Raw genomic sequence first — 15775 nt, 5'->3', positions numbered from 1 at the left:
CGACATCTAAACCACCATTCAGTATCATCGCACAACTATCTGTTAAACTCATAGCTCTGAAGTCTGTCAAATTACACATAAGTGTACGTCTATTAAGCATCAATTAGATAAATTAGACTCATAAGAAGAGCCAAAAGAGCTTCTCTGTGTCTGAGAATAGGAGATAAGCATGACTGCTTCTATGTCAAAAGATGCATGTGTATGCTATCACAAGAAGCAGCAGAGGTGGGGGTAGAGATGACTTTTGCTATGAAATTCTCCCTTTCCCTTGATCTTTGGCTAGAATGTCTTATAAGTCTGTCCTCTAAATGTCTATCAAAGGCAGGATGTTACATTCCTGACAGATGAAAATTGGAAGGGCAAGGAAACATTGCATCTTATTTAGATACAGACAATAAAAGGCAAAGATCACAGCACATGTATGAATAAACCACATGGATGAAACGATGAACGACTATTAATGGCTTATTATAATAGCAAAATATTGGTATTTCTTAGAGAGCATCTGTGCTACTTATATGTAAGAACAGCAGCTAAAATAGTTGCTCAACATCACTTCTACACTTCAACCAGGAACACAGAGCGTGTCAGCTGGCCATCTTAAACAAAACTGAACAGTTGTGCGTGGTCTGGCGGGGAAGAGTTACTTTAAAGATGCATCATTTCATACTGGTTTATATGTTTTCTATATGTCACTCCCACTTCCCACACTTCTGTTTGGTTGAGCCTCAATCAATCAAGCCTAGACCTGATGCTTGGTGCACTACAAAATGCCCAAATACGCTAAATAAATTATATAATACCTTATTACATAGTTCTTCTGAACTGAATGGCAATGAAAACAATGTGTCAGTTCAGGTGTGCTGCAGCAGCACTTTGAAATGCCTCGGGCATCTCTGGAGTGAACTCATGTCGGCTCCTAGCGGATGGATCAGGAACTGCAGCAAACTGAGGCTCATAATCTGTGAAGCGCAAGTCACACCAAATATACTCTGATATCTAGCTTTCATCTGTTTAAGCAGAGGTAAAAAAAAAAAAAAAAAAAAAAAAAAGCGGTTCATTGTGTAATTTTTATAGTATTTTTTAAAGTTAATACACCACAGTATTAGTATGAGGAATATAACAAGTTTATATAAAGCAGAAGTAAGTCTGAAAACAGACATATATATGAACCAAATCCACAAAAGTTTCCATAAAGATATCAAAGGAATATGATAGAGCATATATTGTTACCCAAAAAGCTGTAATTTAACCAGTTGAAGAGATGGGAGAATAACATTGTGGAGGACTTGTTTTTTCTGCTGTGAATGTTAGAAACACGTCGCTGTAGCTGTGAGACGGAAATGCCTGTGAGGGCTGATGGATGGACGCTGAGATGAAACACTGGACTATTAAGACTCAGAAGGCAACGCAGTGAAGTTGGTCCCGCAGTGGAAAACGCTCCCTCTCTCTCTCTTTCTCTCCTAAGAGGATAAGCTCGTCCCTTTTTCTCCTCTCACCGTGATTGGACGAGGCTACTTCTTAGGAATGGCATCAAACTATTTAAATAGCACTTTGTCCCCCCTTCGGCTTAAAAAGCTGTATTTTAGCGGTTGACACCGGAGGGAGAAATTTCTATATAACAAAAACTAAAATACAACAAATTCTTTTTGTCAATATTTTCCTTCTTTTCGCAGTGGAACTTTATAAATATATATATATATATAAAAACAACTCGTCACAAATTCATGCTTGGGGATTAATTGTTGGATTTCTCCAGATTTTTCCGGATTTTATTACTTTGGATCTGCTGCTTTAAGCAGGTAAGTGGTAAATATTCTGAGTGAGAGCCATCGCTCTTTGGGCAGCTGTATTTTAGGTGTACAACCTGCTGCAGGCTGACTCTTTCTGACAATGCCATTAATGCTTTAAATTAAAATGGAACTGCTGTGTTTTTTGTGGTTATTTGTCACAGACCGCAGATTTGTCTTTCACCATGAAGCTGCCGGGGATATTTTTGTTATTGATGCTTTGGACCTGCGAGGCTGCGAGAGTCGCAGGTGAGTTTGTCTCAGTTTGAACTGGTTAAAGCTTGTCAGAATGATTCTTGTGGAAGATAAGGGAAAAAAGCTTGTGTTTGTTTTTTGTGTTTGTTTTTTTGTTTTTAATTTAACCTTCTAAGACCCCAACTCTTCCATGGCATGACTTTTTTTGATTTCTCTTTGATATTTGGGCTGATTGGGACCCAATGAATGTAAAAACAAAGAATTACCAGATTTTTTGTTTTACCGGATTTTTGTTTCTAAGAAAAATGAGAGCCACTTATGAGGATATTCGTTTAAAATTTCGATAGAACAGTAGCAGTATAATGTCTTCGTAAGTGGATATCAGGCCGTTGTAGAGCAAAATTTAAAATTTTTGGTCTAAATAACCCAAAATGTGATGCCCACATATGTGGACGCCAGGTCCTAGGAGGTTAAAAAAAACAGAATATAAAGGAGCTGGTATGGCTTTAAAAACGTTTTGCAGTACTCTAAAAGTGAAAACAATAGAAATCCAGCGCCTCACAAAGGTTGACTTATTGTTATTCACCCGCAGAGAGTCGAGACGACAATAGCGTGTATGACTTGTTTGAGCTCGTCAAAGTCCCCAGCAAGAATCACGGGGTGACCCTGGTGAAAGGAGACGACCCGTACAGCCCCGCCTACAAGATCCTCAACCCGGACCTGATTCCCCCGGTCCCCGAGAACTCGTTTAGGGACCTGATCGATTCCATCCATGCCGAGCGGGGTTTCCTCCTACTGCTCAACTTTAAGCAGTTCAGACGCACCAGGGGAAGCCTCCTGACTGTGGAGAAGAAGGATGGAGCCGGACCCGTGTTTGAGGTCGTCTCAAACGGAAAAGCGAACACCTTGGACATTGTTTTCTCCACCGAGAACAAGCAGCAGGTGGTTTCCATCGAAGATGTGGGTCTGGCTACGGGTCAGTGGAAAAATATCACGTTGTTCGTGCAGGAGGACTGGGCAAAGCTGTACGTGGGATGCGATGAGGTGAACACCGCTGAACTGGATGCGCCAATTCAGAGCATCCTGACGCAGGAGACTCCGGCCAGCGCGCAGCTCAGGGTTGGCAAGGGAGCCGTGAAGGACAAGTTCACGGTGAGAGCTGAGAGAATGGAGCAGCATATGTCAGGAAGGAATTTCTTTTCAAATACTTTGAGTGTGATGAACTTTTCGAATTGTGTACCGGTGCTTAAACTGCACACTGATACTTGCAGGGGGTCCTACAAAACGTGCGGTTTGTGTTTGGAACGACTCTGGAAGCTATTCTACGCAACAAAGGATGCCAAAGCGGTGAGTACTCGAAGTGTTTACCAATCACTCATCTGCTCCATGCACTCTCAAGTGCGAGCAATTCCTTATCAAAGAAATCTGCGTGTACTCCGTTTGTCTGCTGATTTCTGTACCAAACACTGCCCGAGAAGCTGTTTACGAGATGCCAAAAAGGAATGCCAGTTTACAAATATCTCAGAGCTCTGTGGTCTCACAGTATGTTCTCCAGCCTATGCAGAATGAACTAATTACTTTTTTGCATAATTTACTGCTGCAGGGCATTATGCGCGACCTTATTAATTAATATATTACCATTGAAATAGTATACTGATTCACAGCAGTATTTCTCTTTCAGCCATGACTGACACCATGGTCCTGAGGAACCTCAATGGCTCCTCGGCCATCAGAACTGAGTACAGTGGCCATAAGACTAAAGGTAGGCATTGCTGCATCTGATGCACTCAGTCTGCAAACTTTTCTAAACTATATGAGAATTAAATAATTTTAATCTGAAATAAAAAATTAAGTATGTTTTTCTCACTGTTATGTATTCTGGTGAAGACCTGCAGATGGTGTGTGGCTTCTCCTGTGAGGACCTGCTCAGTATGTTTAAAGAGCTGAAGGGTCTTGGTGTGGTGGTCAAGGAGCTGTCCACTGAACTCCGCAAGCTGGTAAGGAGCAAACCCAGAAGACAGTGTAGAAGAAGTAGAAGTGACATCTGCCTCTTTGCTGGTTATCTGTTTGCCTGTGTGTCAGATGTGTGTACAGTTGTCTGTATTTTAAGCAAAGGAGATACGGAGCTCTTAAATATTTGTAAAGCTCTGCACTGTGATTGAAACTTGAGAAGGCATCTGACAGAAAATCATCTGTAATTTCAGCAAATCAGTATCAGAAAAACTGCAAATGGTTTTTACTGTGTAGTTTTACTGTTTATTACTCTGTACATCATATAATTATTTTCCTCTTTGCTGACACTGAATTTGCTTACCTCCTGCATTTCTTCAGAATTGTATCTCTGTTACTTTGCGAATTTTAAAATGGGCTTCACATTTTTTCTCTTTTAACAACCAAGCTAACAACTCATTATCGTAAGTCTATTTTTCTTGTTTCTCTTTTCCTCAGACGGATGAAAACAAGCTTATTAAATCCCACATTGGAATTCACAGTGGTGTCTGTATCCACAATGGCATCGTTCGCAAGAACAGAGACGAGTGGACCGTGGATGACTGCACCGAGTGCACTTGTCAGGTGAGATCTCCACAGCACTCCCACCAGTGTACTTAAACACACGTGTGAGGAGGACTTACTCAATGCTCTGACTTCTCTTTACATGTACACACACACAAGCACACACGCTATGATGACAGCCCACAATGGACAGACACACTTAACCACAACACAACTGATCTGGTCAGTAATTAGTGAGTAGTGTGGCGACTGGGCAGGAGGCCAACAGTCTTTATTGTTGTAATGACAGGTCTGCTGTCAGAAGTTCAACTTGACTGTGGCCTTGAGGGGCTTGAGGGACTTAAGTGATCCGTTGCCCATAATTAAGAACAAGACCTTGGCTTTGACAAGTGGACAGGAGGATGTAGATGTAAAATACTTGGGAGGAAATCTTCCCGCATTTCACCAGTGGGTTCATTTGCTTATTTCTCCCTGTGCAGATAGACTACTTCTTCCAGGTTCCGCTTTTTTCCCTGTCAGTGATCAGTTCCTGGAGGGAGAACATTAGCATGCATAGTCAAAAGGCAGTTCTTATGCCTGAGTCATTCATAGTGAACCCACACAGGTTGTGCTGGCAGGCTGGCTTTACTTGTTCGGGGCTCTGTGCCCAGTCCGGCTCCATGCTGAAACCCATATCCATTATTAGGACTTTGGCCTCTTTCCCACCCTCCCCGACCTAGTCGGCAGGTGTTGGCTGCAGGGGTCCCCGTTCTCAGCCAGAACTCTTGCTTCTTACTCATTCTTCCATGTTTAAACTCACATGACCAATAGTGGATTTAATGAGATGGTTGCACGTACATGGGCGAAGCCTCGATTAAACACTCATCTTCAAACATGCACTAATTTAAATGGATTTAAACAACCCCACAAACTCCACATTAGTGACGCCGTTGTGAAGGGTCCAGTGTTTCAAATTCCATTCAAGCACTGGGACTTGACTGAGTGCCTGGACTGAATTTGGAGAAAAATTGCAGCAAAACTTGAGTGATATCCAAATATTTAAACATGAATTTGATCTCTGTGCTTTTGCAGAACTCTGCTACTGTGTGTCGCAAGATCTCCTGCCCCCTGATCCCCTGTGCTAATGCTACTGTTCCCGATGGAGAGTGCTGCCCACGCTGTGGAACACGTAAGCATTTCTAATCTACGATCTCCAACACATTTTGTTATGACCTGCATAGCTATACAAAGACACACTGTAATTAAAATAATTATAGGTATGCAAACCTGCACTATAAATGTTACATTAATGGTCCACATAGCGTAAAGTGTATGACATTTCAGCTAACACTGTACCATTCCCTGAGCGAGCTGTTTCTATTTTAGTTGCCATATAAAACAAAAAACCACAAATATTTCCCTTGATGTAAAGCTTTCTCTTCATTAGAAAAAAAATGCTAGTTTTAAAGATGATTTAACTGCATTAGTATGAAAGGGTGCTTATGTGTTTGGAACATTGGCGCTTTGTGCTCTAAAACATCTTTGAATCTTCAAGTTGAAATGGCTGCAATTTGCCAAATTGGTTAAAGGGGAATGGAAAATTGGTTTTCTGTTTAGTGAAGCCATCTTTTACATGAGGTGAGGTGGCATGTTCTTCATACCTTGGCAGACTTGGCTGCGATGCTTCCCTAAAACCTAAGTAAACATTGGGAGCCACATTCATCCCGGCCTCAGCCACTTGCTGAAGTCATTACAGACCCAGGGCCATGTTTTCAAAAGCTGTTTCCTCTTTGGAAAACATAAGCCAGTGGGGCATCCCTATCCATCCTGAGGACAGGAGGCCTTTCTATTTCTCCAGTTAGTCCTCTACGTATGCTCACAACAGCTGTGTCTCCCAGCTAAATCCAGACTATTAGTCCACTGCTTTTAGAGCTTCCCCTCCTCATTTAAGGTTAGGGGCTGTTTGCGAGGGGGTGCTGCTTCGCTGCAATAGCTCTTTTATTGTCTCCCTCTTCGCCTCCTTCTCATATTCTCTCCCTCTCCCTCCTGCTCAGCGAGCGACTATGCAGAGGACGGCTGGTCGCCGTGGTCTGAATGGACCCATTGTTCCGTGTCATGTGGGCGTGGCATCCAGCAGCGTGGGCGCTCTTGCGACCGTATCAATAACAACTGTGAGGGCACCTCTGTCCAAACCCGAGACTGTTACCTCCAGGAGTGTGACAAGCGCTGTGAGTTAACTTAACCAACAACAAGAAAAGACAGAAAATATGTGTGACTTTTTTATGATTTAATGTCACCGTGGTTCAACTTTTTGGCTCTTGATAACTGATCTCTGACCTTGTTTTGTGGCCTTTAGTCAAGCAGGACGGCAGCTGGAGCCACTGGTCACCATGGTCATCATGCTCGGTCACCTGTGGTGCTGGTGTCATCACCCGAATCCGCCTCTGCAACTCCCCAACTCCTCAGCTAGGAGGCAAGGACTGTGTTGGAGAAGGCCGGCAAACTGAAACATGTACAAAGTCCCCGTGTCCCAGTAAGTTTCTTCATACTACAGTTGGATTTTGCTACTGTGTAAAGCAAGAGAAGACGTTGATCATGCTTTCTTCATGTCTTCATCAGTCAATGGCAACTGGGGTCCCTGGTCTCCCTGGGATTCATGCAGTCTCACCTGCGGAGGTGGTCAACAGACTCGGAAACGCCTGTGCAATAATCCTGCACCACAGTACGGTGGTAAAGAGTGTGTCGGTGAAGCCAAGGACATCCAGAGGTGCAACAAGACCCCCTGCCCAATCGGTGAGGCATTTTATCATTTAAAGGAGTTTTATGTATTCCATGTATTTGGTATTTTTTATTATTCATGTTTTTAAAATTTAGTCTTTACAACATTATTGTTGGCATCCACTTCAATGTAGGTTTTATTTATTGAAGTTTTTTTTTAAATATACGTAAGTGTACCATCTCAATGAGAGATTAGGATTACTAAGATTAAAAGCAGGTTACATATGAAGGATTTTGATAATGATGACTGCATTGTTGTGTTCAGATGGATGTCTGTCCAACCCTTGCTTTGCTGGTGCCAAGTGCACAAGTTTTCCCGATGGTTCCTGGAAGTGTGGGAAGTGCCCAGCAGGATACACTGGCAATGGGATCAAGTGTAAAGATATTGATGAGGTAAAACTTCTTCAGCTGTTGTTCAATGATTAAAGCAGCTACAGTCATATATTAGAATTCAGGCAACATCGCAACCATAACTGTGATTCTTTTTTTTATCCTGAAAACAGTGCAAAGAGGTTCCTGATGCGTGCTTTGAGTTTAATGGGGTGCACCGCTGCGAGAACACCGTTCCAGGCTACAACTGTTTGCCCTGCCCAACTCGTTACTCAGGACCCCAGCCGTTTGGCCATGGTATGGAGCAGGCCGCTGCTAATAAGCAGGCAAGTAGATTCCTGTTAGAAGCCAAAAACAGAACAAGAGATACAACATTTATTAAACAAATACTGATAACAGGGAGAGGTCATACTAATGTGTTGTGATGAATATGTGCCTCTAAGGAGAGAATGTCATGAATTTAAACTATGCAGAGCTCGTCTCACCACTGATATTCATCTCATCTTCAATCTACAGGTGTGCTCACCCCGTAATCCCTGCCTTGATGGAAGCCATGACTGTAACAAAAATGCCCGCTGTAACTATCTTGGACACTTTGCTGACCCCATGTTCCGATGTGAGTGCAAACCTGGTTATGCTGGCAATGGCCATATCTGCGGAGAGGACACAGATCTGGATGGGTGGCCCAATTCAGATTTGGTGTGTGTCGAAAACGCCACCTACCACTGCAAAAAAGTACGTAGTAGCAAAGCAGCTGCAAAGAAATGTCAATGTTTTTGCAGAGTTAAAGTGAAAATATCTAAATATTGCTTATAATGGCTGAGACTGACTCTGTTGTTGTTCATTCAGGACAACTGTCCCAACCTCCCGAACTCAGGGCAAGAAGATTATGATAAGGATGGCATTGGAGATGCTTGTGACAATGATGATGACAACGATGGTATTCCTGATGATACGGTAAGTAAACATTTCCAGACAGGAAATAAGATTGTACAAGGAATAAGTGTGAAACGGTGCCTGTGCACATCTTTTTGCATTCATCACGTTGTCTAATAAGAGGACAGGTGGAGATGGGGGTAGGGTAGAGGAGGGTGGCGCTCAAAAGAAAAACAAATGTTTCTCCCAAGGCTGAGCCAAAACCTCAAATTCCAATGCTGAGGTTCTGAAGGAGCTGCGCTGTGTGCTGCTAATCCCAACATTTGATGCAGGAGAGAGCCTACAAATAAAGCTGCTTTTCATCCTGCATCACTCCCTCCCTGTAAATGGGCAGGGAGGGAGTTGGAAATTACAACCGCAGCACCTTAAAAACTGTCATTGACTCTTTCTCTAACACTGCGTTTTTCTCTTTTTCAAACAGGACAACTGTCCTTTTGTGTACAATCCCAGGCAGTATGACTATGACCGTGATGATGTGGGTGACGGCTGCGACAACTGCCCCTACAATAGCAACCCAGACCAGACAGACACCGACAGCAACGGAGAAGGAGATGCCTGTGCAGTGGACATTGATGGAGATGGTGAGACCTGCAAACAAAAAATAATCAGCATAACTCTTAGACAATACTTTTATATTTTCTGCTTTTGTGCTGCCTTTTCATCTAATTTATTTCCGTTTATGCCAGGCATACTGAATGAGAAGGACAACTGTCCCTATGTGTACAATGTTGACCAGAGAGACACAGATCTGGATGGAGTGGGAGACATGTGTGATAACTGCCCACTAGAACATAATCCTGATCAGGTGTGTAAAAGCAAACACACGCATTGCTGTTACCCATTTGCTTCAGTCTTACCCGGCAACAATAATCCACATTCATCTCCCGGGCTCTCTTTTATATCTCCCTTTCAGTCAAAGCAGGCTTCAGTAGTTGCTGAAGCATTATCATGGCATGTAAAAGGTGGAGTAAATCCTGTATGCAGCTGAAGGGCACATTAGTTCAGTAAGGCGTGGTGGGGGGCTAGGGGTCTTTTCAATGACCCATTGACATTAGCTGGAGAGGCCCCAGGCTGGATATTACTAAGGAATGGGCTTGCCTTGGGCTATATGTGTGCTCTGTCTTAGTCCTGCTTAGTCCACCTGTGCCATGCTACACTGAGAAAGAGGAATGTGTTAAACAACAGGAATTAGGAGAAGAATAGGGGAAGGAGGGGAAGTCTAAACTGATGTGCTTTTTAAAGAGTGAAGCGCACAATTAAAGGCCAAAAGACACATGTTCAGACATGAATGCAGCTGTTATTTGGTGGTGTATAGAGTACAAGTAAGCTAATACTCAATTTTTCCCATAAACCAGATCTAACTAGGATGTTTAAACACTCTAATTTTGCAGTTGGATTCAGATGATGACCGCGTGGGAGACAAGTGCGACAGCAACCAGGACATTGATGAGGATGGACACCAGAACAACCTGGACAACTGCCCGTATATTCCCAATGCCAATCAGGCTGACCATGACAAGGACGGCAAAGGTGACGCCTGTGACCATGATGACGACAATGATGGCATCCCTGATGAAAAAGACAACTGCAGGCTGGCGTTCAATCCTGATCAGCTGGACTCTGATGGTGAGCAAAGTTGGACATGGATACATCTAAGCAGTTTTATGCTGGAACACATATATCTATACACCCTGGGTATCATTATTATTATTAAATAATTTGGAATATGTATTTTTCAGGTGATGGCCGTGGAGATGCTTGCAAAGATGACTTTGATCAGGACAATGTGCCTGACATCTACGACGTGTGTCCCGAGAACTTTGACATCAGTGAGACAGACTTCCGCAAGTTCCAGATGGTTCCTTTGGATCCAAAAGGCACCTCCCAGATTGATCCTAACTGGGTCGTCCGCCACCAGGGCAAAGAGCTGGTTCAAACTGTTAACTGTGACCCTGGCATTGCTGTTGGTAAGTACCAACAATTTCTCTGGACCAAATGTGTAACTTTGCAAAGACTAACAGGAAAGTTTCTTTTTTATTCAATTCTTTTCGTGACACCTTTTCAACCTGTTTTTGTTCAGGCTATCATGAGTTCAATGCAGTGGACTTCAGTGGGACTTTCTTCATCAACACTGACAGGGATGATGACTATGCCGGCTTTGTGTTTGGCTACCAGTCCAGTTCCAGGTTCTATGTAGTGATGTGGAAGCAAATCACACAGACCTACTGGTCACATAAGCCAACTAAGGCACAAGGTTACTCTGGCTTGTCCATCAAAGTGGTTAATTCCACCACCGGCCCAGGAGAGCACCTCAGAAATGCCCTCTGGCACACAGGCAACACCCCAGGACAGGTACATTGGACTTCTGTTCTTTCATGGACAATTTAAACATTTATTTTTGATAATCAAACCTAAATAAAATAGAAAAACTCATGTCTTTTATTTATTTTTTTTCACACGCTTTAGGTTCGCACTCTCTGGCATGACCCAAAGAACGTTGGATGGAAAGACTTCACTGCCTACAGATGGCATCTGATCCATAGGCCGAGAACAGGACACATTCGGTGGGCAGAAAATAATTTTGAGTCTGTAGGTAGTTACCCTTCATGAGTTTGGCATTCAAATGTCTAATTTTTCCTTGATTTCCACAGAGTTGTCATGTATGAGGGTAAGAAGATCATGGCTGATTCTGGTAGCATCTATGACAAGACATATGCAGGTGGAAGGCTAGGTCTTTTTGTCTTTTCACAAGAGATGGTATACTTCTCAGACCTCAAGTATGAATGCAGAGGTAAGTTTTATTTGAAAACCACTAAAATTGACATTGTTCTATTAAAATGGACTCTAGAATTAAAGACATTAAACAAACCCTCTGCAATCTCTTCATGTTATGTCTCTTCCTTTTGACAGATGCATAAATGTACGGCGCAGGAAGCTCTGAGGAATGCACCTTTTTGTATAAAGTATGAACTTCTATATTCTCATGCAAAGTCCAGGGACCGATTTATTGCCGCAACTCTTTCTTTTTGGGCATGCTCACTCAGACTGGGCTAAGGGCATATGGTTAGCCTCAGGGTAACTTGAAGCCGGTTTGGGAAGAAAACCAACCAGCTGAATGCCATTTGAGGATCAGAGAGCCCCTTCTCCACCACCATCCTTAACATCTATAAGAGCAGGGAGAGGTGAAAAAAACCCCAACAAAGCCTGTAGGTCACCAACACCTTTCTATCCGCTCTGCCTGCTTTACCCGCTCTCTGAAAGACCTCATTCATCTCTGTACAGAAATGGCTCCTCATAAACAACTATGCACTTCCAAGTCTTTACGTCTCTCTCTCTCTCTCTTTCTATCTCAGCTCTTCAGCCTTTTCTGCCTCACTTTCTAGATGGACTTCCCAAAGAAATAAAGAAGAATATTTCCTTTGCCTTACCAGTCTGACCAGGATGTAGATCCTGGACAATACAACTTATGAGGACTCAAAAAATGAAGATGACATTTTGTAGGAATTTTTGTTGTTAATGATTTAAGAAAACTGTTGAGAGGGGAGCAAGTTAGAAATAAGGGGAATATGATGCTGTGGATAAATGTTTGCATGCATGTACAGAATGTATGTGGAAGACTAACCATGAATGGAACAAGAACGTTCTTTCATCTTCTACCCTAGGGTAGAAGAACTATGAACTGTGTTTGTCTCAATTTGAATACTTCCAAGAGTTCCAAGTAGCACAGTACGTACACTGCATACTTACATAATGCATGAATTCCGACAAAGTTGTCTCAAACTGAACATGCTAAAACATGTTCCTAATAGAAAAAAACAGTTGCATTTGATGAGTTAGCTAACATGTTTTGTAAAAATTTGCAACTTCTTGAACCTTTGGTGATTCTTTTAATACAGAATTACTCAACAGTGAAGATTACAGTTCAATTTAACATACCTAAACACCAGACAAATCCATAACATGCACTGTTTGGTGTAAGCTAGAAAAAAAACTGTTTTTTCTAGCTTACACTGTTAGCTAGCTAGCTGGAATTGGAGATAGCTAGCGGGTGAGAAATGTACAGCATTTCATATTGATCTTCTGACTGTTTTGAGTATCCTATCTGGGTACTTGTGCTCTTCATGATGCCATATGTGAGCGTTTTGTCACACTTGCCTTATGGAAGTATGCGATGCAAGACAGCACTGGTTTATGTTAACTATCATTTACATACAGGTATTGTTGGTTTTTTTGATGTCATCTGGTTGTCTTAACAACTCTCAGGATTAGATGGAGATAATTATATTTTACAAAAAGTTGCTTGAGTCTATAACCACATAGTCAAAATGTCTTCCAAAATACTCCCTATATCAGATCCTAACTGTAGAAATCGAAGAGATTTAGCCCCCTCAACCTGTAGGGGGAATTTGCTATGAAATAATGTAAATACATCTAATTTATTGATTTTTGCCTACAGTGTAGGCAGTAAACAAAATTTTTGTACTTTGAAAAAGTAAAAGTATCCTTCCAATCACAGTGAAAATTGACCCCAAATCAGGTACGCTTAGATACAGGATGCATAACATTGTCGTTGTCTTTTATCTCCAGAATTCGTTACTCTTCAGACAGGGCTATTTAGCATGAAGTGTATCTGATCCGTGTGCCTTTTCTTCAGAGAGAGATGAAAAACAAAGGAGATCGTTGATGTACAATTATTACCTCATTGCTGTTGTATAATTTGATCAAACAAAAACATAAGTACTTCTTCGTATTCCTTTGAAATGATTGACATCTTAGTGCTACTGTAGCATGAGCTGTAAATAATATAACATGACATAGCTACAAATACAGCAGAGCTCCCAATCCCATGATTTACTACAGTGAAAATTATAAGAAGGTGGGATATTTCTTATATTTTTATTTTTATTTTGCTTTATCACGTATGTCCAATGCGTCCAATGTTTTTAGCAGATAAATTATTGTCCTGTCTTGTCTCTGGTTTGTGAGACGCTGATTTTGTGTGTGTGTGTGTGTGTGTGTGTGTGTGCACGCGTGTGTTTGTAGAAATTTGCTATTTAAATAATTTATCAGGATTTGCTGCCTTATTAAGGGGCACATGTCCATCTGTATAAACGGTTTGCACACTGACGTGAGGATGTTATGTTCTTTATTGTTTTTATCTTTTTTGTTATTGTGTATCAATGTTACCAATATTTTTGTACAATTAGTTTTGCTTGTCTGTAAACATTTTCATAGTTGTACAAAGCAAAATGCTGTTTTTATTCATCACAACTATTTTGTTATGTATTTTAAGACAATAAATAGTTGTTAACATTCTCATTACTTTATTGTTTTTCATGCCATCTGGCATTGATCAATCCACGATTTATGGAGAGCAGTGACTCTCACAAACAAAATCCATCAAAAACGCAAGTAGATTTTATCAGATCTATAGATTCAGCGCACAGCAATCAAAATTACTCACAGTCGAATGTTTGCCCTACTTTCTCAGAAGCACAGATAGACTTGTACATTCCATCATCTCGATGATAAAGGCCTCATGAGGAATGTGGCGCAGGTGTCTCCTCCTTAGTTTGATCTGTGTGACCTCTTTTTCTATATGCAAATATTAGGTTGACACAAACCTTGACATTGACTGAAAGGCATTATATACGTGTGTGCTGAATTTGTTATATTGTTGTTATTTTGTAACTGCTGATTTCTGAAAACCTGAGCCCCCCCAAAAAAACAAAAAAACAAACTAAGACCAGGAGTAAAAGGACACCAGGATGTTATAAATAAAAGGGCGTTTAAAAGTATGCTACCTGAATGCCAGTTCAAAAAAATAAGCTCTTTTTGAACTTTTGTAGTCGACTGAGCTTGTAGATCATGGATCAGAGGGCAAAGAGTTTCAAGGTGTAGGGCAACATCTGCAAAGGCTCTGACACCTTTAGTTTTTAGACTTAAGGATGGATAACCAGCACTGAATAGAAGACCTCAGAGTTCTGGTGACATATGGCTGCAAAAGCTTGCTAATGCATGTCTCCTAAAAATGAAAACATACAGGTAATTTTTCAAGTGCACTTTACAGTTCAGATTGACTCAGGTGAAATACAACAAGAGCTCAGTGACTTCTAATGACTGGTGTCATGCAGAGTGATGCATTCTGACTTAGACTTTCCGTTGATGTTTGAATTCCTGTGACTTAGGCCGTTGAGCTACAGTGGCTGCATAAGACATATGCAGAATAAGACAGAATAAGACAGACCAGACATAATTGTGTTTAGATATGATTATGGAGATCATTTTATGGCAAATAGAATGACTCTTTATCCTGTTGCAGTCAAATGGAGAGAAGCAAATATAAATTAACTGGTTACATTACAACATTTCCCTTAAAACAAAAGGAAGCTGATTATGAACTCCTTCTTGTTAACTTAGGCCAGTATTGTAATAATCCATAATAACCTAATGTGGCAATATTAAAGACCAGACATCCTAATACTGGCTGCATTTTTCACAGGTCTCTGTCAGCTGCCTACAAACACCCACATGTTTACTTTACGGCCTATTTTAAACTGTACATCCTGCACACAGTTAACAGAGTTAACACATACCAGTTTACAGAAAACTCCGTAAATTCTGTCTTAATGTCTTATCACTAATATCTTCCTTTAAACCATGAATAAATTATATCACATTTCTTACTTGGGGAAACTGATAAGATAGGCAGTACAATCATGCATTGGTTTGTTACCTCACAGAAAAAAAAGACTCACTAATGACTTCTTTCTGTGTGGAGTTTTTCTGCCTGTTATAGTATGTGTTTCTTCCATGTATTTTAGCTTCACCCTCCAAAAACCCCCACAAACGTTGGATTCACTGATGTTTCTAAAACTGGATGTGACGTAGTTAAAGCGTTTGAAGTAGACACATATCAATGTCTGGGTTAGCCCGCTTGGCTATTTGAGGTTTACTTTGTTAACTGGTAATTATGGTGTGATTCAGGTCATTTTATGGAGAAATGTGAGCGTAATGTATAAAAAGTTGTTACAAATTATTTTCTCTGGGGAGTAATTAAGTAACACAATGCATTATTCTTAAGAACAGTAAGAAGTAATGTGTAATGCATTACTTTTTTCAATAACAACCCCAACACTGAACACAAATAAGACGGGAAATACCTTCAACATGCATAAACATTTGGCCACACTGCACACATACAATTTGCACAAATATGTATGTGTATGATATGCTGCTTAGAGATGGTGTCT

At 41.2% G+C, this 15775-nt stretch overlaps 1 protein-coding gene across 1 annotated transcript; it reads left to right on the top strand.

Moving 5' to 3' along the window:
* Window positions 1–1559: 1559 nt before the first annotated feature.
* On the top strand, window positions 1560–13841 carry thbs1b (thrombospondin 1b). The gene is made up of 23 exons (XM_006792679.3): window positions 1560–1802; window positions 1955–2039; window positions 2578–3137; window positions 3257–3332; window positions 3667–3747; window positions 3873–3982; window positions 4434–4559; window positions 5571–5667; window positions 6533–6706; window positions 6835–7011; window positions 7098–7271; window positions 7522–7649; window positions 7760–7912; window positions 8103–8321; window positions 8436–8543; window positions 8944–9103; window positions 9209–9327; window positions 9914–10148; window positions 10262–10489; window positions 10603–10874; window positions 10989–11086; window positions 11174–11313; window positions 11433–13841. The coding sequence occupies exons 2-23, from the start codon at window positions 1976–1978 to the stop codon at window positions 11438–11440; spliced, it is 3507 nt and encodes a 1168-aa protein (XP_006792742.2). The 5' UTR covers window positions 1560–1802; window positions 1955–1975; the 3' UTR covers window positions 11441–13841.
* Window positions 13842–15775: the final 1934 nt, after the last annotated feature.

The sequence above is a fragment of the Neolamprologus brichardi genome, chromosome 15, assembly GCF_056152115.1.
Source record: "Neolamprologus brichardi isolate AB-2024 chromosome 15, ASM5615211v1, whole genome shotgun sequence".
Classification (NCBI taxonomy): Eukaryota; Metazoa; Chordata; class Actinopteri; order Cichliformes; family Cichlidae; genus Neolamprologus; species Neolamprologus brichardi.
This window is presented reverse-complemented; position numbering and strand designations above follow the sequence as displayed.

Excerpts from the sequence above, each read along its gene's own strand:
- thbs1b (XM_006792679.3), top strand. The coding sequence starts at position 1,976 with ATGAAGCTGCCGGGGATATTTTTGTTATTGATGCTTTGGACCTGCGAG. Across the intron at positions 3,748-3,872 it reads CAGTGGCCATAAGACTAAAG|ACCTGCAGATGGTGTGTGGC; the intron begins GTAGGCATTGCT and ends ATTCTGGTGAAG. Across the intron at positions 6,707-6,834 it reads CCAGGAGTGTGACAAGCGCT|TCAAGCAGGACGGCAGCTGG; the intron begins GTGAGTTAACTT and ends TGTGGCCTTTAG.